The 26724-nt window shown below is 45.3% G+C and overlaps 1 protein-coding gene across 1 annotated transcript; it reads left to right on the top strand.

Moving 5' to 3' along the window:
- Positions 1 to 1924: 1924 nt before the first annotated feature.
- C2H14orf93 (chromosome 2 C14orf93 homolog) lies at positions 1925 to 25990 on the top strand. Its single transcript, XM_030763450.2, has 7 exons — positions 1925 to 2892; positions 13254 to 14272; positions 16394 to 16714; positions 20838 to 20899; positions 21499 to 21602; positions 22473 to 22585; positions 22882 to 25990. Exons 2-7 carry the CDS (start codon positions 13673 to 13675, stop codon positions 23299 to 23301), a joined length of 1620 nt encoding a protein of 539 aa, XP_030619310.2. The 5' UTR covers positions 1925 to 2892; positions 13254 to 13672; the 3' UTR covers positions 23302 to 25990.
- The last annotated feature ends 734 nt before the right edge of the window (positions 25991 to 26724 follow it).

Raw genomic sequence — 26724 nt, 5'->3', positions numbered from 1 at the left:
TTATTATTTTTATTTATTTATCTTTTTTGGCTGCGTTGGGTCTTCGTTGCTGCGTTCAGGCTTTCTCTAGTTGTGGTGAGCAGGGGCTACTCTTCCTTGCAGTGTGTGGGCTTCTCATTGCAGTGGCTTCTCTTGTTGCGTAACACAGGCTCTAGGGGCGCGGGCTTCAGTAGTTGCGGCATGCAGGCTCAGTTGTTGTGGCTCCCAGGCTCTAGAGCACAGCCTCAGGAGTTGTGGCGCACGGGCTTAGTTGCTCCGCGGCATGTGGGATCTTCCCGGACCAGGGATCAAACCTGTGTCCCCTGCATTTGCAAGCAGATTTTTAACCACTGCGCCACCAGGGAAGTCCCGTATTATTATTATTTTTTTAATAATGGAAAACACGGGAAAGGAAACACAGAAAGTCTATAACCCTTAAGAATATAAGCACTAGGGCTTCCCTGGTGGCACAGTGGTTGAGAGTCCGCCTGCCGATGCAGGGGACACGGGTTCGTGCCCCGGTCCGGGAAGATCCCACATGCCGCGGAGCGGCTGTGCCCGTGAGCCATGGCCACTGAGCCTGCACGTCCGGAGCCTGTGCTCTGCAACGGGAGAGGCCACAACAGTGAGAGGCCCGCGTACCGCAAAAAAAAAAAAAAAAAGAATATAAGCACTGCCACCTCATTTTCATGTAACAGGCAAAGCTGTTGCCTGGGTTGTCATATAAGCCAGGGTGCTGCTAGGGTGAAAAAAACACTTGGAGGCAACAGGCCTTTCTGCTGAGAAGCAGATCCTACCAAGAACATCCTAGACTTTGAGAACCAACAAGTGAATGGAGGAGACATTTCAGTACTGGGGGGCTGAATAAGACAGCCGGCTTGGGGCAATGAGACCTTGTAGTAACCTCTCTCTGATCCTGTTTCCTGTAAAATTGGGATGCCAATAACCTGCCTGTTTAATACTGATACAATCACATTATCTAGTTTCATATATTTCATTTATCACATTCGATTTTCCCCAATTATCCTGATAATGTCCATTATAATTTTTTTCCTAATCCCAATTCAATCAAGGATCATATTTTGCCCTTAGTTCTTATGTCTCTTTATTGTCCTTTAATTTATTTTTATTATTATTATTATTTAAATATTTATTTATTTATTTTGGCTGTGCCGGGTCTTAGTTGCAACACACAGGATCTTCGTTGTGGCATGTTTAGTTGTGGCAGGCGGGCTCCTTAGTTGCAGCATGCACATGGGATCAAGTTCCCCGACCAGGGATCGAACCCAGGCCCCCTGCGATGGGAGCGCAGAGTCTTACCCACTGGACCACCAGGGAGGTCCCCTGTTGTCCTTTAATTTAGAACAGTCCCCTCATCTTTGTGTGTGACTTCATTACATTGATATTTTAGTAAGCGTTCAGGCCAGCTGTCTTGTGGAATGTTGTGAGGATGAAATCAGATATTTTTTAAAGCTGTGCTTTGAGCCAGTGAGGCATAACGGTTAAGAACTTGCGCTATGGAGCTAAATTTTCTGGGTTCAAGTTCCAGGTCTACCTCTTACTAGCTGTATAACCTTAGTCAAATTATTATACCTCTCTCTGTCTTAGTCTCATCTATAACGTGAGGATAATGAGTACCTCCCCACTACTGTGGCGATTAAATAAGTAAATACATGTAAAGTATTCACAGCAGTCCCTGCACAGTAAGTGTTCATGAACTGCTACTGAAGAAGGCAAATTCTTGTTGTGGGATCTGAGTTTCAAAATCTGTGTGTGTTTAGCTAGAAAAAAAATTCACTCAATTATACATGATTTTTTTTTCAGTGTTTACTAAATGTCTATAATTATGCCAGCTGCTGCAGTAAAAATTTAAAAAATAGTTCCTGAAGGGGAAAAAAAGAAGTTTAAGATATGATCTCTGATCTCAAACAATTTACTAGTGTGAAATTACTAAAATATGGGAAGCAATCAAGGTAGAGTTAAGCACTGCTAACCTGAGTAAACATGAAGTTCATGCTGATAGTTGAGAGAAGGAAGTGGTCTGTGTTGACTGAAATAGCTGAAGAGTGTTTAAAAACTGACTAGTCAGAGAAGAGGAGACAGGCATTACTCCAGGCAGATGAAACCGCGTGAGCAAAGGAATAATACGGGAGTGAGGGCAGTGGGAAATAAGTACAAACAGGGGCCTGGGGCCAGATTATGAGTGGTTTAAAATCCAGGTACAAGCAAGCAGGTCTTCATGCAGGAGGCAAAGGGGGACCATTTTAAGTTCTTGAGAATGTAGTGTTAGCCAAATAGAGAAAAAATTGGGGACGAAGGCTGAGCAAAAATCCTCGCCCAAAGTGTAAGACTACTTTGTCTTTCACCTGAAGGATGTCACGCACTTGCATGAATGTTCATTTAAAGGTGGGAGAGTTAAGCAATAGAAGTGACCCAGAGACATTCCACCTGGAAATCATGAGCTCGGCCCACGCACCGAGTGCTTGATGCTTAATCCCAAACTAGAATTTTACTGACTAGTTAACCAACTTTAGCAAATTGTCAGAAGGTGCTCGCTCACCGGTTTTTTATGCTGGTAACGAAGGCCTGGTTTCACTGAGGAACAAACATGGGAAAAGGTGAGAGGAGGGTGAGAAAGTGAAAGGAAGGGGAGAGAGGTGGGGAAGGGTATAGGTGCCAACCGGGCCGCCAGGGTCCGAGCGGAAGTGGGCCAGGGTCGGGGGTCGGGCGGCCCTTGGGGGCCCCCTGGGCCCGCGCCTCGGGCGCTACGCGTGTGCTCGCGGGCGGGGCGCCCAGCGACCGCCAGTGGCCAATCCGGGCGGGCGTCCGGGGAGGGGCGGGGCTTGCCGGCTCTGGCTCCGCGAGTCCTCCTTTTTGCACACACACGAATACAAAGAGCCATACGACTTTCGGGTATCCTTTTTCCATTTTTTTTCTCCTTAATCTTGTGTGTGTTTTCAAATTTTTTTAAAAAAATAGAGATCTGTGGCAATGCTGGGGTGAGGAAACTGTTGCTAAGGGGAATGTGCGCTTTTCCCCATTTCTTTTTCTGTCTCTCTTCCTCTTTCTTTTTCCTGGTCAAGGTTTTAAATATACCAAGAAGTTGAGAAGCAGGATGGCCGTGTACAACTGTTTCCAGCCAAATTTATAGAGATTTTTTTCTTTTTGCTATCACATTTTAAGAACTGGTAAATTTTTATGGTCAGGGGAATTTTAAAAATTTATCCTCTTGGGAAGTGTAGGTTTCTTTTTTTAAGCGGGATGAAGGGATAATGTAAATTTCTGCCACAGGCAACGTGGAAGGAAGCGGAGATTTGAGACTCCCTCACAAAGCTGTTTGCGTGCGTTTTACACACCCTCCCCCAGAACCAAAACCAAGTGGCTTGAATGTGGCAATTGTCCAAGGCCAATAGGTTAAAAATGTTTGGATTTTATAATTGTGACACTCATTTCCCGGGCGGGGGGGGAGGGTCAAAGCCCTTTTTACAGTGTGTCTTACACACATTTTTCATGAGAACATTGTGTGTGTGTGTTTCTTTAAGCAATTAATTTCGTAAAGATTTATCTTGGGGTTTTGTGCTTTGTGTATATGTACAGTATGTGTATATGTGCCGTATCAGATTTTGTTTTCAAAAGCGATTGCCTTTGGTTTTTTGTGTGCAAAGTAGCCCCTAGGATGTGGATTTTTTTGTTGTGTTCCCAAATGTGATCCAGACAGGATTTCATGTGCAAATTAAAGCGTAGAAGAAATCCTATGCATAGAATTACTTAGGCATTTTCATTCCATGTGCATTTACTGTATTTTCTGCTCTTCTTCTAAAGTATCAGATTAGTGAATAATTAAATAATTGCCAAGGAATATGCAGTCCATGTGGCAAATGAGGGTAGGCAATGTATTGAGTCTGTGGTTTAAAGCCGCCTTTAGTGACTGTTTTGCCTAAGTGGTTTTGCTTTTTATTGTCTCACGTTCTTAAATGTACAGCTGTGTATATTTTGGCCTTTATGTGTGGTTTGGTTGGTGTGTTCAGAAGGGAAGTTCTCTCTTGGCTTTTTGACAAAATGGTCGTTGATAGGTTGGGATTTGTTTGAAAAGCTTCACAGCTGGCAAAATATCAGGAAAATAATCCAGTCAAGTCCAATTCTCAAAAACTGTTCATGGTGGTGGTGATGGGGGAGGTGCCAAGAGGAGGCAAAGGCAAATAATATATGGGAGGGATAAGAAATGCATTTTGGTTATCATGTTGCATTTTTAAAATGAAAAGCTTTCTCCCCATGCCAAGAGCCACGGAGAGAAGTGTATGAATTAGAGAACAACAGGCTCAGAACAGCACCTCCGGTTACAGGAGACGTATTCTCACTTTTTTCTGTTACAGAACCATCGTCTCCTATTAGGAGTCATACGGAAAATATTTATATTCAAATCTCTATTGGCAGATTGGAGTGAAAGCATAGGAGGTATATGGGGTGATGAGGGAGAAACTGGAATGTCACAAGTGAAGTAGCGACCAGGAGATAAAAAAAGATCTACTGTAGAGTTGAAATTTCAGGACAACAAAACCTCTGTGTGATAATACATTTCCATTCCCCACCTCGCGTCCCACTCAGTTTCAAGCAGTATTTAAGACACCTAACAACGGCGATTAAACTGTTTGTACAGGTCTTGACATCCACTATAATGAAAGTGGCCCGTGTGGGCTCTGGGTTTATCTGTATTGAGTGCATTTTTATTCCCTAACAATACAAGTCAGATCAGTCTCAAATGTGGATCATTCCACAAGTTTAGGCCTGCGTATCTTTGAAATCTAGTCAGTCTAGTGACCTTTGTGATGGCAGCAGTGTTAGGAATTTTTAATGGAGTTTTGCTCTTAATCTTTTTCGCCTTACTGCAGGTCTTCACGTATACTTCCTACCTTCTCGGAAAAGAGAGTTCTTCTAGAGCAGTATACACAGGCCAAGCCCCTGTCCTCCTAGACTATTTAATTTTTAGTAGGATTTTAGGCTCAGAGGCAATGTCCTTGCTTTGAATTTCTTTGTAAGAAACAAAACTCCTCCCACGAATATATCGTTGTCTTGGCCCTCCTACCAAAGCAAAGCTAAACTCGGTTGGTTTTGCTTGGGAATCCGCGGGGCCCCTCGAGATGAAAACTTCTTTGAAGTAAGGGCAGCTGCCACCTTGCTGAAAGATCTGCAGCTGAGGCCGGCAGGAACGAAAAGCCTTCCGCCACCAAATGTATGAGGCCGACTTGTAGCCACTGTACCTATAATCGTGTACACGCAGCTTTGTGAGCAGCAGAGAACAAAAGCGAGTAAACAAACAAAAAAAAGGAAGCTAAAGATGGCGTCTGACGGCTTTGAAAAAGCCTCGCAGTCGTGTCCCTCCCTGAAGAGGCCCCTCCCCTCCCTGGCTTGTTGAGTGATTGTGGATTGCGGCCAATAACGTCCCCAGCCCTGCTCCGCCTCATCGTCCAACCGCCAATCACCGGGGGCCCGGAGACTGGCAGGGCGGGGCCTCCCCGCGTGCGCGCGCTGGCCGGGTACACGAGCCGCGCCTCGGTCGTCCGCGGCCGTCCGCGCGCCCTTCTTGGCGCCGCTCGGTCAGCTGGCGCGGCGCGCGGGGCACACGCGGTGGGACACCCTTAGGGCCGCCAAGGCGGGATCGCCCCGGGAAGTCTCTCGCCATACTCCCCCCCCAGCCCTCCGAGCTTTTTTGGCCACGTAGTCTACCCACGGTGACCCAACGAGATCCCCGGCCGCGCCTCGGCCAATCTGCTGTCTGCGGGCCTTCTGAGGAACACCCCTTTCCCAGGACACCTAGGGCATAGTGTAGCGGGGGCCTCAGTGGCGGGTCGCCCTGTTCCCCGCGGCCTCGAGGGCGGAGCTCAGCTCTATTCTCCCTTGCGCCGCTGTGTCCTCCCTGCCTGTGGCTGAAACGTTCTCTTCGGGAATTGTTCTGCTGTCCCTCGTGCCCACTTTGTCATCTTTGACTAATATTTAATCAGCTAACGTTTACCGAGGGCTCGCTGGGCACACGATACAGCTTTAGGAGCTAGTTTTTCATTTTTCAGTTTCTCCAGAAATGCAGGAAGAGTCATTTACGTCAGGCACATGGATATGGAAACCTTAAACCGGTAATTTTAATCTCACCAAGTTGCATTTTAGCACATGTAAAGAAAAAAGACAGTGCTATATCAGGTTAAAAACCCTCGTACACTATACAAACATACTTGGAATTTTCGGATTACGTGGGATCCTTTTCTTAGGAACTCATTCTGCCCTCTGGGTCTACATCTTTTTTACCCCTAGAAACGAAGTCTTAGATTTTGTTTTTTTGTAGATCCTTAGATGGGTCAGTCTTTAAAAATGTAGAAAAATACTGTTTTATGGTATTTACTTACCTGCTCTTGTGTGATAAGGAGCTCATGTCTGATAGAAACAGGTTTTGAGAGGACCTTCTATCCGGTGAGCCATTTTGCACCTTCAAGTGGGGGAGAAGGGCTGACCGGCACAGCAGGAACTTTAAGTGGCCATTTTCCTTTTTTATTTCTTAAAATGAAGATTATGGTATCAATTGCTATGCTTTCAGTAATCACATTTAAGGAAGTCCATTGCTAGCATGACCCTGAATGAGTCAAGGGCCCATTATAAAAACATATATCATCTGAGTGATACCATACCCTACACACCTATTAAACAGTGGGAAAACTTTTATTTTTCATAGTTTGGAGGTGAACTCAGTCATGCAGAAAATTCAAACTCAGAATGGGTTGAAGCAAGCAAGGGAGCTGCCAAGGGTATGATATATTTAGTTCTAACAAAAATACATGTCTTGGGAGGAAAGGGATAGTTAAGATTATGGACAGTCTCACCCTGAGCTGTCTGTCTAAAGAAGATGAGTTTTCTTTCTTCTTTATCTAAATACTTATTTAAAAAAAAACAAAATTTTTGAAAAGTACATTTTCTAGGCTCCTTTCACATGTATTAAAATTAGACCAATATAGAATGAACCCCAAACACACAGATTTTATGTAAACTTAAGTTTGACAGCTGCTGCCATTTTGTGTTGGCAGCTCATCATAGGATTGAAGATCTTTTTCTTAACATTCAATTCTAAAAGTTGATAGCATTTTGCAAAAGGCATGTATGTTATTCAGTGGTGGTCAATCTTAGTTTATTCCTGTTTTTTCTTTCTTGAACAAGAATGCAAACTCTTGGTTTTAGAATAAATCAGCAATCTGAAGTTGCAAAAGTTGACAGTATTAAAGTTTAATAATAATGGTATAGACACTGCCTGGATAATTTACTCCAGTTAACTGTTGCTTTGCCAGACATTCCATGGATTGCTTCATGGGCTATTAAACAGTTATACATTTTGAGAGGTAAAATAAAGATACCATAATAAAGTTTAGCTATGTTAATAATGTTGGCAGGGTTAAATGGGCTTTAGAACCTTAAACTAGTGATGGAAAAAAGCAAGAATGAAGCACTATCTATAATAAAGTTCTTTTATCAGTTTGAATTATTCAAACTGAGAAATGTCTGTAAAGTAAAAAGAGTGTCTCAATAGCATATATCTTTGTCTTCCTCTCTCCATGTCAATGAATCTTGGCTGCTGAGTTCATCTTTTCCTTCTCTGCAGTCTCAGGGAAGAGCTTGCCTTCCTTCCTTCTCATGGGCGAATCCTTGCTAGAAGAAAACTTAAATCCTTTCCTAATATGTTTATCCTTTCCTTTTTCACTGGCCTTTTTCTTTCTGCTTTTTAAACATACTGAGGCTCTAGTGCCCTCTCTGACTTCCTATTTCCTTCCTTTCATAACTAAACTCTAGAAAACTTGACTTCATGTCTTGCTTCCATTTTCTCTCCATCACGTTCTCTTTCGTCTACTGCATAGTATTACTTTCACTACAAAAAATACCTCTCTGGTCATTGCCAGTGACCATCACAGACAAATAAAATGTATTTCCTTAATTTGCATCTTTTAACCATTCTGCTGCACTTGTCACAGTTGATTGAATCCACTTTCTTGATATTCTTCTTCTTTTTAATAAATTTACTTTTTCTTTTTTGGCTGCGTTGGGTCTTCGTTGCCGTGAGTGGGCTTTCTCTAGCTGCAGCGAGCGGGGGCTACTCTTTGTTGTGGTGTGCAGGCTTCTCATTTCTCATTGCAGTGGCTTCTCTTGTTGAGCACAGGCTCCAGGTGCGCGGGCTTCAGTAGTTGCTGCACGTGGGCTCAGTAGTTGTGGCTCACGGGCTCTAGAGTGCAGCCTCAGTAGTTGTGGTGCACAGGCTTAGTTGCTCTGTGGCAATGTGGGATCTTCCCAGACCAGGGCTGGAACCCGTGTTCCCTACATTGGCGGGCAATTTTTTTTTTTTTTTTTCTGTACGCGGGCCTCTCACTGTTGTGGCCTCTCCCGTTGCGGAGCACAGGCTCCGGACGCGCAGGCTCAGCGGACATGGCTCACGGGCCCAGCCGCTCTGCGGCATGTGGGATCTTCCCAGAACGGGGCACGAACCCTTGTCCCCTGCATCAGCAGGCGGACTCTCAACCACTGCGCCACCAGGGAAGCCCTGACAGGCGGATTCTTAACCACTGCACCACCAGGGAAGTCCCTTGATATTCTTTCTACTTTGGCTTTCATAACACTCTTTTCCTCCCACCTTACTGACCATTCTTCTCTTTCAATGAAGCCTCTTGCAAGGATTGGCTCGAAGTGCTGTCCTTGGCCTTTGCCAAGGACTTTGTATTTACTCCTTGGAGAGCTAATTCACTCTCTGAAGTTCAAATATAACCTCCTACTAAAGTTTCCAAATCTGCATTCCAGCTCTGACCTTCCTCCTGTTTTTGTTTTTCAGACCTAGCCAGTTGCTTTCAGAACATTCCATTTAAAGATGCTGCCATCAGTTTGAAATTTAACATGTTGTATAAATACACATCTTCTCAAACATGCTGGTGCCTCCTCTCAGCTTCCTCATTTCTATCATTCTGTCAGTGGTACCATCTTCTGACCCTCGGGTTTATAATCTTGAAGCTGTCTTTAACCAATCTCTATCCCCCACATTTATTAAGTTAAGAAATATGATCAGTCCTTCCTCCAGGATATTGAACCTTCATATCCACAATGCTGATTCTCATCACTTCTCTCCAGGATTAAACAATCTCCTAACCTCTAACTGTTCCACTTTAGGTATCTAAGACAGGGGTCAGCAAACTATAGCCCCTAGTCTTAGGTCTGGCCTGCCACCTGTTTTTGTGTGGCCCATGAGATAAGAATGGCTTTTATATTTTTTAATGTAAATATTAAGTGTAATTTGTGACATTTCTGTGTCCATAAATAAAGTTTTATTGTAACACAGCCATGCTCATGTTTATGTATTGTCCATGGCTGCTTTGTGCTACAGTGGCAGAGTTGAATACTTGCGACAGAAACCACATGGCCTGCAAAGCCTAAGTTATTTACTATCTTTACAGAGAAAGGTTTGCGGACCCCTGCTCTAAGAGTTTCCTTAACTCGATTTTCAAAGTCCTCTGTCAGCTTTCTGTACCTTTTATATAAGCCATTTTGCTCTGATCTCTCACAGGTACCCTTTTAATTCTGTTATGTTTTTTTTCCTCTCACTTATCACGTCTTCTTACGACCCTCCCAGTTCATCCTATATCTTGCTCAAGGCTCAATTGTAGGTTTTTCTTCGATAAGCCCCCTTCCACATGATTTCATTCTGTTGATCTTTCTATTATTTTGAACTAACTCCTCAAGATTTTTTTAGTCTGTACCATATTTTTAGGCACATGTGTATATTTTGACTTGTTCTTTAGACATTCTATTCTCACATGCACCGTAAGCTCCTTGTGTGTAGGGACTTTTGTCTTCCCTTCACTTGAGTACTTGGAGGTGGCAATCCATTTTGGTGACTCATCCTTTAGCATGGCCTTGCATATAGAGAATTTTTAGAAACACATTTTTGTTGTTGTTTTTAACTTGCTCATCTTCTCTAATGGGGATATATGTAACTAATTATATTAGTGTTTTGTTTTTAATAATTTATCCAGCATTTGAATTGGTGTCTGGTTAGTAAATATCATAATGTGAAATGTTCCTTTAACACCTGCCAACTCCAGTTTCCTCATGCTTTTATTTCAGTGTCTTAGAGCTTATGTGGGAGACTCTAGCAGGAGCCTGGGAAACTAAGTCAGCAGTAATATCCATAGGAACCCCAAAAGAGTTATTTGAACGCCCATTATGCTACACTGCACTGTACCAGGTTTTTATAGACATATTAGTTCAAGAAAACACCTATTTGTTGCCCTGAACGTGACATTCTAAAATGGACATAATTAGGTAATACACAAAATCGAGAAGCAGAAAGAAATTGAGGGACAAAATTATAGAGCAGATAGTATCATGATATTTTATGTCAACACAAATATGAAAATATATTTAGCATTAAAAACTAGCAGAGTTGAAATTATCCTTAGTCTAAACCAAGTCGTGATAGTAAGTAAATTACAAATACTCCGTTTTCTCAATACCTTTCTAATTTGCATCACAGAAGGTTTTGTACTGATAAATGCGTCTTTGTATACTTGAATTCATTTTTTCTTAGAAATGTGATATTAAATTTAGAGGGGAAACTCCCCAAATTCTATTTCAAGCCATTGTATTTTTTTTTTTTTTCAAGATTAGGACATCAGGATGGATGTCCAGGATGGGAAGACAAAAGGTTTCAGGAATCTAGCTGTTACGTGTGGAGCACTGACTGTGTGCCAGTATTCTGTAGATGCCTTATATATATTATATACAGTCTTCACAAAAACACTCACGGTAGGCAGAGATGAGAACACTGGGGCTCAGAAAAGGGAATTATATGCCCAAGTTCACACAGCCCATTTTAGTGCTGTTTTGGGAAGATTACCTAAGAAAGACCATTTAAGGGGAGGGAGGGGCTCAAGGTAGGCACAACGCTGGCAGGGGTAAAGGCCTCCTGCAAGAAAGAGTGAGTTTTTGGGGCAAGAGTATTGCAGTTGTCAATTTGATCCCAGGAAGTGTACCCACCTGGAGTCCCAACATGATGCATCTTCATTTCTATTTTTTTTTAATTTTTAAAAATTGAAGTATAGTTAATGTAAATTATATGTTACAAATGTACAATATAGTGATACACAATTTTTAGAGGTTGTACTCCATTTATAGTTATTATAAAATATTGGCTACATTCCCTGTGTTGTACAGTATATCCTTGTAGTTTATTTTATACATTATTTATTTATTTATTAAAAACAGTTTTTTTTAACTGAAGTATAGTTGATGTACAGTATTATATAAGTGACAGGTCTTAATTTCTTGTTGTACAAATCCTGAACCCAAGTGGTATATTACTGTTTACATAATTTTCTTTTTCTCACAACATCCATGTTTCAGATTAAACTCTGCATGATGTTGGTTTTAAAAAAGTTAAAAACCCCGCTGGAGCATGTAGGACCTTATTTAGGAAAGAAAAGGATATATTAATGATTCATCCACAAATTGACCTGGGAATCACTTAGTGCTTTCCTTTAACCTTTCGTTTTAATTTGACTTTAACCTTTATTTTTTGTTGTTGTTGTTTTTGTTTGTTTGTTTTATTTATTTTTGGGGGCGTTGGGTCTTCGTTGCTGCGAGTAGGCTTTTCTCTAGTTGTGGAGAGCGGGGGCTACTCTTTGTTGCAGTGCATGGGCTTCTCACTGTGATAGCTTCTCTTGTTGCAGAGCACGGGCTCTAGGCACGCAGGCTTCAGTAGTTGTGGCACGCAGGCTCAGTAGTTGTGGCGCACAGGCTTAGTTGCTCCACGCCATGTGGAATCTTCCTGGACCAGGGCTCGAATCTTCCTGGACCATGTCCCCTGCATTGGCAGGCAGATTCTTAACGACTGCGCCACCAGGGAAGTCCTAACCTTTAGTTTTTTAGGTTTAACTATGCCTTCCAGTGACTCTAATGATAGAGAAGCAGTAAATGGATTTAAGTTCTTACAAGATGTGAAAATCTAGCACAGAAAAGCATTTCTTCGATATAAAGGGTAGAAAAAGCAAATTAAAGACTATTCTTTAAAAACCAAATGTAATTAAAATGCATTGTCAGATTTACATTTTAGTACCTCAGAGGCATTGATTTTGCCTGTTTCCGAAATGAGATTGCTGACTCAAAACAAACAAACAAACCAAAGAATGTGGAAAATTCTCCTAACCTTCTCCTCTCCATTTTTTTTTTTTCCTCTCTCTCCTCTCCTTTTAATTGTGATGTTATGATATAATTTGCAGGGTAAGATAGAAATGTATCTCTTGAGGAAATTGTAAACATACTTAAGATTTTGTCACTTAGGGAGCTTCAGGCAGAAAGATTCTTTTTTCTGTAATCAAGTGTCATTTAGAAAATGACAATATGAAGTTCCTTGGAGTGTTCTCAGTGGTACAAACCAACCCTCCCACACTTTTTTTTTCCTCCTGAAGTAGTTTAGTTGCTTAACTACAGTGATTCAAAAGAGAGGCAGTTTGGCTTATCATTGACATTCTGGTCTCTCCTTTTGGGAGCTGGTTGTGTGGGTAGAGTGGCGGCATGTAGCTACTTAGACAATCCCATTCAGCTCTGCCTCTCCCTTACGCAGCATGAGAAGTGGAGTTGAGGCTCCCCAGTTGGTTTCTCTGGGCTTCCAGCTGGAGGATTCAGAACAGCTAGTTTCTATTGCAGAGGCTGTAGGCCCAGGTGTACAAAGTGTGAGAGTAGGGGGCTGTGCACAGCCCTGGTTACTGCAGCTCAACTCTCTTATCCAGCTTTTCCTTTCATTTCCCTGCCCACCCCCAAAACATTAATGATATAATAGTGTGAAGTTGGCAACATGTTGGGGGCTGCATTGATTGGCCTTTTCCTTGTTTAGGAGTCTTACTCTGAATGCATCTGTATGCAAATTATAGAGATGGTAGAATCATGATTTTTTATGTCAGCAAAAAGTGGTATCAGTTTAAACACACACACACACTAAACTGAAAGTAGCCATAACTGGATTCTGCTGTCTTCCCCTGACCTTGAAAAAGATATATAAGTTCTCTGCATGTCTCTTCTCTGGCCCTGGGTTAACATGTGTTTCCTAGAGCTGTTGTGTGGATGAGATTAACCTACATGAAGTGTTCTGAACTCCTTAAGGAATGATGTCAAAGCAATAAAATGCAATACTGTTTTTACAGCCAAGATAGAGAGACGGAGAAGACAGATCTACATTTTCTTCCTTAATTTTCTGATCTTTCCAGATGCCGGTGGGTCCTTTTGAGTCCCATCTCTGTTCCTTAGCTTGGAGTGGTGGGGAATTCCATGCCTTCCACCCTCTGAAACTGTGTTCCTCCCGAAGGCCTTTGTAGGCCCACCCTTTTGGGAAGGGGTGAGTGTGACCCCCAGTGTGTTGAGCTAGGGCAGCACGGGATCTGCACAGAGAAGAAGGCCCTCTGCTCCACAGCCCAAGGAGAGGCAGCCATAGACGGTGTGCGCCTTCAGGGCTAGCCCACTCCTCCTTCACAGAACCCAGCCCCCGGGGGCCCAGGCTGCTCCGACCAACCTCCATGAAAAAGGAGAGCGAATCCAAAGAAGCCAGAGTTTCGTGCGGTCCGGTCGACTGGGGACACTTTTGCAGCAGTCCAGCAGCGTGAGCACGGGCCTTCCTGCCTCTGCCACCATGTCCTTCAGCGCCACCATTCTCTTCTCCCCTCCCAGTGGCGGCGAGGCCAGATGCTGCTGCTGTGCCTGTAAGAGCGAGACTAGCGGGGGCAGCACAAGCTGTCATGGCGGGAACCCTCCTCCCAGCACCCCGATCACGGTCACCGGACACGGCCTGGCCGTCCAGAGTTCAGAGCAGCTCCTGCATATTATCTACCAGCGGGTGGATAAGGCCGTGGGTCTGGCTGAGGCTGCGCTGGGTCTCGCCAGGGCCAACAACGAATTGTTAAAACGTCTCCAGGAGGAAGTGGGTGAGCTGAGGCAAGGGAAGGTGCCCGTCCCCGATGAAGACGGCGAGAGCCGGGTGCACGGCTCCCCGCCCGAGGAGCCTGGGCCCCTCAAGGAGAGCCCCGGAGAGGCAGACAGGGCCTTGCCGGCCGTGGAAGAGGAGTGTGACAGTGTGGGCAGCGGCGTGCAGGTGGTGATCGAGGAGCTGCGGCAGCTGGGAGCGGCCTCAGCTGGGGGGCCTGGGCCCTTGGGCTTCCCGGCCGCTCAGAGAGACCTACGGCTCCCGGTATGCGCCCTGGCTGCAGGCGAGGGGCCTCCGATGCTCAACCCCGTGAGTACGCAACGCAGGACACTAGCGGGGCTGTGCTTCTGTGCTCTTCCCGGCCTCTTTCTCTTCTCTTCTCTGCATCCTTCAGCCTTTCTCTCGGTTACATCTGTGACAGAACAGCACGGTACCCAGTTTCCTTTGCCGGCAGGGAGAGTCAGCCCTCCTGGGTTTTTTGGTTTTTTGGGTTTTTTTTTTTTTTGGTACCGTGGCCTCTCCGGCAGAAGGTCATTTTCTGGCGTGAGTGGTGTCGGGGCAGTGGTACTGCGCTCCCTCTCTGTTGCTCTGCACGGCACCTTCTCCACAGCTGCCTTGGCTGCTCCGTGGGTTCTGCCTCTCCTGGCAAGGATGCCTGCCGAGCACAGACGGCTCATTCATATTTGATCACGGGCCCTCTGCTTGCCAAGAGGAATTCAGGACTATGAGGGAGATGGGGATGTGAGGAGAGAGAGGCAGAGGCGGGGGGAGAGAGAGAAGGGAAAGTGGGAGGGAGAGGACAAAGATAATAGCCGACAGGTGTAGGGAGGGAAAGAGGCAGGCGGAAATGAAGGGAAGGAGAAAAAGTGGAAAACAAGAGCAGAGGAGAAAGGTGAACCTAAATGGAAGGAGAATTGATGCAAGAGAGAGAAAATGAGGTAAGGTGGGAGGGAGGTAGAGGACAGGAAATAAAAATAAGGAACAGAAATGAGAGTTGAGAGTTCACAGTAAGAGGATGATAACATGTAGGGAGAAAGAGGGAAGCGAGCAGGCCTATTTTGTGAGCAGGAAAAGACAAAGAAGTACATGTGCTATTTCAGCTTCTTTACTGCTCAGGGCCATATGAGCAGGAAATCCTGGCTGAGGAGAGTAAAAACTGCAGAAGTAGTTTCACACATGGAAGTATGGAAAGGAGATGGAGCAACTGTAGAGATCTCAGAGATGGGAAACTAACAGATGTGTTGCCACTTGAGAGACAGTGGGAGGTCTGTCAGCTCTCCTCCACCCTCTCCTCCAGAGCGTCCTCCCTCTGCCCTGTCTCTTTTCCTCCTCCCCGCCACGACGAGGCCCAGACACCCAGGAAAGTGTAGAGCAGCAGAACACACAGGGTTGATGGGAGGGATGAGACTCCCAGCCCATCTGCTGGATCTGAGGAATGTGACCAGTTGTGTCACACTGCAACTGGTCACTGCTCCCCCGAGGCCTAGCCACGTGCGGGTGATGGCCCCTCGGCTCGCCCCAGTCTGTGCCCCGCCAGGGACTATCCTTGGTTTTGGACTGTTGGAGGAGGAGCTGGGAAGGTGGGAGGAGGCTAGGAGGTACCTGGCCAGGCAGAGCCCTGAGCTGTGGTTCTTTCTGGCAGGGAAGGCTTCCAAGCCAACAGGATGGAATTAGATTTCACAGCACAGAAAGCAGCTCACAGGTCTATAAATCTCAGCCTCCTCCCCCACTTCTTTCTGTGTTTTTTTCCCCCCACTTTCACTGTTTTGTTTTCTGGGCTGCAAAAATCCTCCTCCTTTCTTCTTTCCTCTCTCTCTCTCTCTCTCTCTCTCTCCCTCTCCCTCTCCCTCTCCCTCTCCCTCTCCCTCTCCCTCTCCCCCTTCCTCCCTCCTTCCTTCCCCTACCCTCTATGTCCTTGAGTGAGGGCACAGGCAGGCAAGCAGGTGTCAGGGCAGTGACAGTCGGATGTGGCCAGAGCAGGATCAAGGTGAGGGCACACACTGGCCCCGCAAAGGGAAAAGGGCGGGGTCGGGGAGGCAGTGCTAGCCTCTCTAGAGATTTCCAACTTTATATCTCCCTCCTTTGCTCCCATATCTCTCCTTTTTATTGTTATTTTATTCTCTTGCTCCTTCTCTTGCTTTGTTTTCCTTTCTTGTCATCACTTCCTCCCTCAACTCCTTTCAGGCAAAACACTTACCTAGCTACATTTCCTATACTCAAGCACAAAGCATAAATGACTACTCACAAAGCGTCAGAAACATGCCTTCTCTGTATAATCAGTCCTGTGGTAATGACCCAACATGAGAGGCCCTGTACCCACAGAAATATTTGCCCACACTCCTTGTTCATTATACTTGGCCAATGAATGATGGTTGATCAGGTTCCCGTAAGCCTGGCTGGCTAATAGGCTATTCTTTTTTATGTTCTTAGCTGGTGGATGATTATGTGGCCTCTGAGGGTGCAGTGCAGCGGGTGCTGGCCCCTGCTTATGCCAAGCAGCTTTCACCAGCCACACAACCGGCGATCCAGCGGACAACCTCAGAGACAGGGCCGGAAAACGGAACCAAGCTGCCCCCGCCCCACCCCGAGGACATGCTCAGTGCTGCTGCTGCCCTGGAAGGTTCCTTGGAAGAATCAGGCCCTGGGGGAACTGGGGAGCTGAGACACTCTCTAGGATTTACTGCTTCCCCATGCAGGACCAGAGGGAGTGGGCAGAAGAACTCCAGGCGCAAGCGGGATCTGGTCCTCTCTGTAAGTGAGCTCGCTTTCTCCGTTTTTCTTCAGTCTGGAGAGATAAGTGAAGAGGGAAATGTGGGTTGATTTTAAACGTCCCATATCGAATGAATGGTATCCTGAAGCCTGCTGGAGTGGGAGGGGCAAGAAGGAGACAGCCTCTTCCCTAGCCCAGGGACAGGCAGCCCCGCTGCTCTCAGTGGAACTTCTTTAGGTTTTCCCAGATAGATTGATATCTTCCATTTAAAGATAAGGGGATTATATCATATATATAATTATATAATTACATCATATCTCCTGGTGATCTCATAATCCTGATGGGAAGATCCTTAAGGGGTTAAGCAGATTGACGGCAGCAGAGCAGCACTGGAAACTGCCTGCAAATTACCAGTGTTCAGGGTAAGTAGCAAGGGTCCCCATGGGCAGAAAGGCCAAGGTGTCCTGAGGTGGTCCCATACCCCAAAGATGCAGAGGGCCACTCAGTTCAGGTATAAAAGGTTTGGAGATTCTACTGATTCCCAGAGCACTTGGCAGGGAAGGTACTGATATGATCCAGTTCTGCCTGAAACCTTGCAGTGGCTCGGAGCCCCAGGAGCGTCACTAAACATCCTACAGTGTACAGGATGTCTCCCCCAACACCCCCATTATCCAGCCTAAAATGTCAATAGTGCCGAGGTTGAGAAACCCTGTTTTAGGGTGACCGCAGACCTTTGGATCCGCTCTGTCGCCCAGAACATCTTTCTGATAACTGTGGGGATGTTCTTTAGCCGTATCGTGTTCCCATTGACGGTAATGGGTCTCCACTCTCTGGATAATGCCTGATGAGGTAACTTGAGGGCTCTGGTTAGGAGTGGAGGTCACCAGTGACAACCAGCAAAATCTCATCTTAGTATAGAACTCATTTCTCCTTGTTACAGTCTTAGTAAAGGTTGAAAACAGCTGACTACCATTTATACCTCCTTTATTCATATTACTTCTTTCTTTTTCTAAGAGATCCTACTTTACTCTGCCTTTTCATTTGATGTTTTTACATTGACAGATTCTTTTTTTTTTTTTTTTCTCTCTCTCTTCCAGAAGACACCATTCATAATCAGTATCAACTGGTTTCTAACCTTCATTTCTAATTTTGGTTATGTTCAGTGACATGTCACTTATCAAGAACAGGGAATAGGGGGACTTCCCTGGTGGTCCAGTGGCTAAGACTTCATGCTCCCAAAGCAAGGGGCCTGGGTTCGATCCCTGGTCAGGGAACTAGATCCCACATGCTGCAACTAAGTGTTTGCATGCCACAACTAAAAAAAAAAAAAAAAAAAAAAGATCCTGCATGCCATAACTAAAGATCCCGCATGCCACACGAAGATCCCGTGTGCTGCAGCTAAGACCAGGTGCAGCCAAATAAATAATATTAAAAGAAAAAAAAAAAGAACAGGGACTAGGTTTAGTTTCTCTGTCATGGATTTCTGGCCCAAGAGGACACTGTTGTTGCCAGTGATAGAAATGGAGGCTTATACCTAGAAGTACATTTCAAGGGATTTCCCAAAAATTCATAGTGCTTAAATTGTGAATAAATGTGTGATAATTAAAATTTGCATAAAATCAGGACTTTTGATCAGTTCCATTCCTCTAGTGCCTACTAACTCCAGCGAGAGGTCTAGTGATGAGGCCTGGCTTCTTCCTGCCCTTTGGAGAGCTCAGCATGGGACCTTCTGGGAGGACAGCATTCTCAGTCATCCTGCTCTGTGTTATAGTGCTTGAAGAGGCGCGAGAGGACCAGTCAGGGAGTCTTGCTGCCTGTCACAGAGAAAGATATAAAATGTTCTTGTATTAGTCTGTGGGTTTAGAGGGAGAGGGATAGTTGCAGATCTTCACTGTTCCAACCTTTAGCTCTGGGAAGGAATGAGAGAGGCATCTCTCCAATCTGATGAAGCTGCTGTGGGTTGCTGCTAGAGATGCAAAAGGACCAAATCGGAATCTTAATTCCTTGGACTGCTGCAGATCCCAGCCACCCATTGGGGAAATTATTCATTTTTAGCTCACTCAGGAGGTAGGTGAGCCAGCAACCTTTACAGTCTTAATGCTTATTATTGTCTAGAGTATTTTCCCTTTCCACTTCAAGCTTGGTTGGATGTTTATCAGCTGATCTCTTCCAAGCCACTTGAATTGGAAGCTATGCAACTCCCCCACCCTACTTTTTTTTCTTTTCTTTTTTTCTGCAACTCTTTCAAATTCTTTCTGAAGCATTTACCCATCTTTTGTGATTTTTCAAGTTTGGACTTCTAAGAGGTAAAATAACTATATCAAATATGAAGCTAGTACAACAATCTTTTTTATAGAGTGGAGACCCTAACCATAAAGAGTTAACAGTAATTTCCTAAGTTGATATGGTCTGTCAGCCATAGGGCTAGGAGCGTAAATTGGGCATTTTTTAATGTGAAGCTGAAATCCTGAGATCAGCATCCCATCAGTTTGGGACTGGGTAATTTCCATTGACTGAAGGACCTTGGAATGAAAATATAATCAGAAACAACAAAACTAAATTTAATAGGAAGAAATGTAAAATCCTACATTAAAGTTAAAAAAAAAAACAGTTGCAGAATGGTGGAGATAGTAATCCATGTGGAAAATGGACTACAAGCTCACTACGAATGAACCCTGTGACACTGAGAGTAGGGATGGGCTTGCTAAGAGAGGTACAGCATCTTGGGTTTCATTCCTAGAAGTATAGAGTTCTAGTCGGGGAAGTAATGCTCCCTTTGGCCAGACCTCAACAGATGAGTTAGATTCAGTTCCAGGTGCCATGTTGCAAGAGGGACACTGGCAAACCAGAGAGGCTTATAGTTTCATGAGGAGTCTCTCTGGCAACTATGTCATGAGGAATGGTTGAAGGACTTGGTGTTTAGATGGGATAAGAAAAGACTTGGTGAGTACATGGAAGCTGTCTTCAAATACTTCAGGTGCTGTTAGGGCAAAACTGGGGTCAGATTTTGGAGCATCTAAGGCAAATTTTTTTTAATTAATTAATTTATTTTTGGCTGCACTGGGTCTTTGTTGCTGCGCGCAGGCTTTCTCTAGTTGAGACGAGCTTGGGCTACTCTTCATTGCGGTGCATGGTCTTCTCATTGCGGTGGCTTCTCTTGTGGCGGAGCACGGGCTCTAGGCACGCGGGCTTCAGTAGTTGTGGCACGTGGGCTCAGTAGTTGTGGCTCGCAGGCTCTAGAGCACAGGCTTAGTAGTTGTGGCGCTTGGGCTTAGTTGCTCCGTGGTATGTGGGATCTTCCTGGACCAGAGCTCCAACCTGTGTCCCCTGCATTGGCAGGCGGATTCTTAACCACTGTGCCACCAGGGAAGCCCCTGAGGCAAAATTTTTTAACAATTAGAGATGTTCAATAGTAGCTGAGTCAAAAACTAGTGAGAACCCATCATTAAAGGTGTATAAGCAAAGGTAGTGACTTCCCTGGTGGCGCAGTGGTTAAGAATCCGCCTGCCAATGCAGGGGACGTGGGTTCGATCCCTGGTCCGGGAAGATCCCACATGCTGCAGAGCACCTAAGCCTGTGCGCCACAACTGCTGAGCCTGTGCTCTGCAGCCCGCGTGCCACAACTACTGAAGCCCGCACGCCTAGAGCCCGTGTTCCTCAACAAGAGAAACCACCGCAATGAGAAGCCCGCGCACCACAACAAAGAGTAGCCCCCGCTCACTGCAACTAGAGAAAGCTCACATGCAGCAATGGAGACCCAACACAGCCAAAAATAAATAAATAACATTAAAATTTAAAAAAAAAGAAATGTCCACTTGCAGTAGCCCTGGTGTATATTTGCTCTCTCCTTGCTGTTAGGAGTGTGTTTGTGGAAGTGTTTGAAACTCTCTACTGTAGTGATCATATTCCCTGGGAGCAGAAGGAAGACCAGGGGGTAATCCTGGAGACTCCACACAAATTAAATGAAAAGGAAAGAAAGGGAGGGTTCATTAGAAATACTAACTTGGATTGGCTCTCTGTCTAAGAAAGGGCATCAACAGAAATGGTACCTAGACTATGGGCAGGATTCAGGCAGAGAACCCCATAGGGACAGTGCCTAGGGACCAGAGGAGGTTTCATCATATTTGCTCCTGGCTTGATTCTGTGTTTGTTTGTTTCCCCTAGAAATTGGTGCACAATGTGCATAACCACATCACCAATGACAAGAGATTCAATGGGTCTGAAAGGTACGATCCTCTTGAGGGAAAAGATCATAAGGAACTTTGCCAAGGAGAGGGAAATAGAGGGGGCTGCTTCAGTATAACAGTGAGGCTAAGGCTTCCATCTCACCACTGCCCCTTGTATACTGTCTTAGGCCATGGAGGACTTTACCACAAAGTTGATTAGTGCTGGGAATCTCTGTCTAGCTTTTAAAATGCTGACGAGGGACTTCCCTGGCGATCCAGTGGTTAAAACTCCACTCTCCCTGGGCTTCCCTGGTGGCGCAGTGGTTGAGAGTCCGCCTGCCAATGCAGGGGACACGGGTTCGTGCCCCGGTCCGGGAGGATCCCATGTGCCGCGGAGCGGCTGGGCCCGTGAGCCATGGCCGCTGAGCCTGCGCGTCCGGACCCTGTGCTCCGCAACGGGAGAGGCCACAACAGTGAGATACCCGTGTACCGCCAAAAAAAAAAAAAAACACAAAAAACTCCACCCTCCCACTACGGGGGGGCACGGGTTCCATCGCTGGTCGGAGAACTAAGATCCCACAAGCCACGTGGTGCAGCCAAAAAATAAATAAATAAAATAAAATACTGACTGCCTTATTCACTCTCTTCTCTTGTGGCAGCATCAAGTCCTCTTGGAATATTTCAGTAGTGAAGTTCCTTCTGGAAAAGCTCAAGCAGGAGCTGGTAACCAGTCCCCACAACTACACTGACAAGGAGCTGAAAGGTGAGAAAAACTAAGTTAACTCCCATCCCATCCTTTCTTCATCCCCTGTTCCTGGCCAGAGGAGAAGAGGCATATGGAGATGATTTAGGTGGTTTTGAAAATAGAGGACTTTAAAAACTTGGTTTTGGTTTTTCTTTTCACCTGCAATACACACAGGATTGTCTCTAATTGCCTTTTTATTCCCCTACTCAGTCTGAAATGAAAATGGGAGAAGGAAAGGGCCAGAACACCATCATGCATGACATTTACACACAGAGCCTGAATCTAGGGTGTTATAAAAAGGAGGTCAGAATCCAGCCCTGCTCTTTTGTCCCTAAATATTATGTCCTGGGTTTTCTACTTTCCTTGCTCTTCTGTTATTTGTCTGTAGCACTAAGAAAGCTTCTGCTAAAAAAAAAAAAAAAAAAAGAAAGCTTCTGCTGAAAAAGTACTTGTAATCTGCTGTCAGCCGAGTAGAATGGCGGTAGGTTTAACTGGGAGTGGGGGAAGGGAGTTACAGAAGCATTGGAGTTGTCTTTTTTTTTTTTAACGTCTTTATTGGAGTATAATTGCTTTACAATGGTGTGTTAGTTTCTGCTGTATAACAAAGTGAATCAGTTATATATATACATATGTGCCCACATCTCTTCCCTCTTGCGTATCCCTCCCTCCCTCCCTGGAGTTGTCTTTTTATAGTGGGAGGAGTTCCTGTTGGAGACAGAGGGAGGCAGAGGGAGCTAAACCAGAGAGGAATGAATAGATGCTGATGGATATACCCAGAAAGCCCGTCGTCCAAACAGTGGTTCACCCTTCTCCCATCCAGTAGTATTAGGGCAAAAAAAAGGGCTGAGGACCCTGCTTTTTGCTGCCTGCCTTCTCCCTCCCCACCAGGAGCCTGTGTAGCCTACTTCCTTACTAAGAGGCGTGAGTACCGCAACTCCCTGAACCCCTTTAAAGGCCTAAAAGAAAAAGAGGAGAAGAAACTTCGAAGTCGCAGATATCGGGTAGGTTTCTAGTCTTTCCTTTCAAGATGCTAAACTCTAAACCCTAATAAATAAGTCACAGTGGGAAGGGCCAGGGGACGTGGCATCTGAGAAAAGAGTTGAGATCCAGGAATGGAGGAGAAAGGGAGCCAGTTCTAAGATCTGACTTGGGTTCTCTTGAGGACTTGTGTTCTCTTGAGAACTTGGTTCTCTCGGGCACAGATTTTACACAGCCTCCCTTCCACCCAAAGCCTTTCCCCAAACCTAATGCATGGTTTGTTGCTTTTCCTAATCTCTGTCCTGGGCTCCTCCCTTAGCTTTTTGCCAACCGATCCAGCATCATGAGGCATTTTGGCCCTGAGGACCAACGCCTGTGGAAGGATGTGACAGAGGAGCTGATGTCAGATGAAGAGGACAGCCTTAATGAGCCAGGTGTCTGGGTAGCCCGGCCTCCCCGTTTCCGGGCCCAGCGCCTCACGCAGCTCTGCTACCACCTGGATGCCAACTCTAAGCATGGCACCAAAGCCAACCGTGTGTATGGACCTCCCTCAGACCGCTTACCTTCTGCTGAGGCCCAGCTCCTTCCACCAGAACTTTACAATCCTAATTTCCAAGAGGAGGAGGATGAGGGAGGTGATGAGAATGGACCTGTCTCCCCATCTTTTGACCAACCCCACAAAACCTGCTGTCCTGACTTGAACTCGTTCATTGAAATCAAGGTGGAAAAGGATGAGTGAAATCTATAACCAAGAATAACTCTGGCATCCGCCTCTTCCCATGTCCTCAAAATGGGTGGCCACAGGGCTTCCCAGAATAACGAGATGTCTTCTGCAGTCTGAGAAAGCAAATCTGCCTCTCTTCTCAACACAGTCTCCACTAGAAGTGGAAGCTGGCAGCTCTGGTGGGATAAAAGGACTCATCTCCAAGGGGGAAATACTCCCCCCCTCCCCCCGCTGTGAACGACAAGCCAGAAAATGCTTATTCCTAAGCATAACAGTGCCTCGGAGGAGCCTGGGCTGAGAAAAGGAGGATGGGTCCAAGAAACAGGAGGCCTTCTTGACGTATGCCCTGGTCTCTGAGTTGTTTTTTCTTCTGGTTTCACTAAAAGCTCTAGGGAAGCGGCCCTTGGTTGTACCTTCTACTTCTTCCCCTGACTGCTGGTCTTGCTCTGTAGTGGAAGCAGCACAGGACCAGGCCAGGGTAATACTGCCACCTGGTGGACAGTTTCAGTCATGGGCTTCCTTCTTCTGAGCAGAACACAGGCTCTATCCGTATTTGGGAATTGGGGATCTAGATGTAATAGCTATTGTTTATTGAATTATATAAGGAAGATTTTATTATTCCCACTGTACACATGAGGAAATTAAGGCTTAAAGAGTTCCCCTGTCTCACCAGCAGCTGCTTTCCCACCGTGTGACCAAGCAGTATACGTAGCTTGGTAGCTATTTCTTAGTCCTGTCAGCCAAGCTGTATTTTGAGGAAGGTGAGTGTGTGTGTGTACGTGTGTGTGTGCACACAAGCACACATGCAGAATATATATACACACACAAAATTTGTGCCTTTTTGGATGGATTGAGAAGTAAATATGGCTTTCTCTTCACTCTGTCAATCATACAACAAATATTGATTGCTTACTAGGTGTCAGGTGCTGTGCTAGGTGCTATGGATAAACTGTTGAACAGGTTAGATACTGATCAGAAGTTTTATTGTCTAGTCAGGAAGCCAGGCATTTAAGTAAGCAATGAAATGAATTGTGATAAGTGTGATGATGGGGGAATGTAGCTACCATGGCTATGTACCACAGGGGTAACTAACTTGCTCTGGCGGTCTGGAATGGCTTCTCGGAGAGTGTTTAAATTGATGCTTGAAAGATGGGGAGAACTTAACCAGGAGGGAAGGGGAAGCCAAGAGAGTGTTCCAAACCTAGAGAATAGCAAGTACAAAAGTCCAGAGGCAAGAGAGAGCACAGACAAGGTACAGTTCTACTGCAGAACCATTTGGGGAGGGGATGTTGCTGAGAGAAGAGGCTGGAGAGATAGACTCTGTAAAATACCTTAAAGAATATAGACTTAGTTAAAGGACAGTGAGAAATCGCTGACAGGTTTTAAACAGGGAAATAAGATGATCAGTTTTGTGCTTTTGAAGAATCATTTGACCTCAGGTTTCAAGATGAATGGGAGGGAGAAAGCCTTGGCAGGGAGACTTTTGCAGTGGTCCAGGAGAGAAAAGATGATGACCTGATACATATATATATATATATATATATATATATATATAGTGGTGATGGTGAGGGAAGGACAGATTTTTAAGATATTTTGGAAGCAGAATTGATAGGACTTGCTGATAGGACTTGCTTGGATTTGAGGTTAAGGGAGGAGGACATAGGGTTGATGTTCAGGTTTCTGGCTTAAGTAGCTAAGTGGTTAATGATGCCGTTTACTCAGGAAATGCTGGAGGAGCCAGTTTTGGGAGGCAGGGAAGGTGAGGTCAGGGTGTTGTGTGCCTTTGAGACAACCAAGTGGAGATGCTATTCGTCAGCTGAGTTTTTAAGTCCAAGAATGTCTGGACTAGAAATATGGATTTGGGAGTCACCTGTATATAGAGGCTAATTAAGGTCCTGGGAATGGAGAATAGGGCCTGTGGAGCTCCCAGCTCCAGTTCAGACTATGGAGTGGCTACCCAGAGGTCGTGAGCCCTACTGGAGCATGCGCTGTCAGCACATCACACCCCCTTCACTTGCATCTCCTTCCTGTTATCCCCCTGAAAACACAGGTTGTTGGTCCCAACTGTGCCCACTGCTGCCACTACCAACTCCTGGATGGGCCTCCTTTAACGGCATCTCAACTTTTCATAAGATTTACTCTCCCATTTTAACCCCAAAGGAGCAAAGTTCCCAAATGTTAGAGGATGTAAGTAATTGGAAGGAAGAATCCAGGTTCTCCTTCCCCATGTGGAAACAGGAAAGGAGGGAGAACGTTACGGTTGATTCTGAAGACAGCTCACAGCAGGCTCTGGATGCAACCTGATAGCCCCCCTTGGTTACTAATGCTTTCAGTCCTCCCTGCTTCCAGTCTGAGAGTAAACTCTCCTCTGGATCAGAGAAAAGCTGTAGGCCTGACCTGGGAAACAGAGAGGCTGATTCTCAGGAGAGATGAGGTCAGGGAGACAATGCAGCTAGGACAGAGAAGCCAAATAGTTTGTGCCAAATTAATTTCCCCAAAGATATTAACCTTCTTTCCTCCCCCATTCCCTAAGGCTACACTAAAATTATAAAAGGTGTTCAAAATGTTGAGATGAAAATAATATGCATGATTTGTTTGCATATAATTTTCATACGAATTTACTATCTAAATACGAAGGAGTCATTTCTTTCTCCATTCCCCTCTCCCTCGCCATGTGCTAGTCTGGGCAAAATCAGTTGGCTGATACTTAATTAGGCATGTTTAGCTTCAGCCATGGCTTCCTCTTTTCCTTATTCTTGATCCTCCTAGTATGGCCAAGATCAGCCTCTTTTCCTTTTCCACCTTGATCATTTTCACTTGCTATCTCCTCTAAATGACATTTTCTTTTTCTCCCTTTTAAGTTAGTACTTATTCTTTATCACCAACTACTGTGGGCCAACCAAGGGCGAGGCGTTCGCTAGCTCTAAAACCGGGCCTTCTATCCCCAGTCACCTGAAATATTTGCTAAAAATCTCATTTCCCAACACCAGGGGGTGTCTATCTATCCCTCTATCTGTCCTACCCTGAAGGTAGAGATTAGTCCCAAGCCTCTTCCTCTCTCCTTTTACATACACACGAAAGCTCCCTCCCTCCCGTTACAGAGTTTTGGGTTCAGAAAGTTGTCTTTTTATTGCAGCTTATCTGTTCGTCTCTCATTCTCTCTGGACCTGAACAAATTTGTCTTTCTCTTGGTCTGTTCAGCCTTCCGTCTCCGCACCACCCACGATCCCATTTGGTCCGGCTCTCCTTTCTTTCCATACCTGTCTTACACCACCTCTCTATAAGGGCTTCCTCGCCTTTCTGGGCTCTTATGCGTCTCTGAACCTCTTTATGTATCTACCTTTCTTCTCTCTCCCTGTCTCACTACTTCTGTATCAGTCCCTTCTCATCTCTCCCACAGTCCCCACACTAGGAACAAAGTCACGGTGTTTGCGCAGA

This window comes from Delphinapterus leucas, chromosome 2 (genome assembly GCF_059928025.1).
Source record: "Delphinapterus leucas isolate spDelLeu-1000000601 "Yukka" chromosome 2, BTC_Dleu_Yukka2, whole genome shotgun sequence".
Lineage (NCBI taxonomy): Eukaryota > Metazoa > Chordata > Mammalia > Artiodactyla > Monodontidae > Delphinapterus > Delphinapterus leucas.
The sequence above is the reverse complement of the archived record's forward strand: the minus strand, read 5'-3'. Positions and strand labels throughout refer to the sequence as shown.

Bases quoted from the DNA above. Each gene is read 5' to 3' on its own strand.
- C2H14orf93 (XM_030763450.2), top strand. From the start codon at position 13,673: ATGTCCTTCAGCGCCACCATTCTCTTCTCCCCTCCCAGTGGCGGCGAG. The intron at 16,715-20,837 runs GTAAGTGAGCTC...TGTTTCCCCTAG, and splicing joins AGCGGGATCTGGTCCTCTCT to AAATTGGTGCACAATGTGCA. The intron at 20,900-21,498 runs GTACGATCCTCT...CTCTTGTGGCAG, and splicing joins AGATTCAATGGGTCTGAAAG to CATCAAGTCCTCTTGGAATA.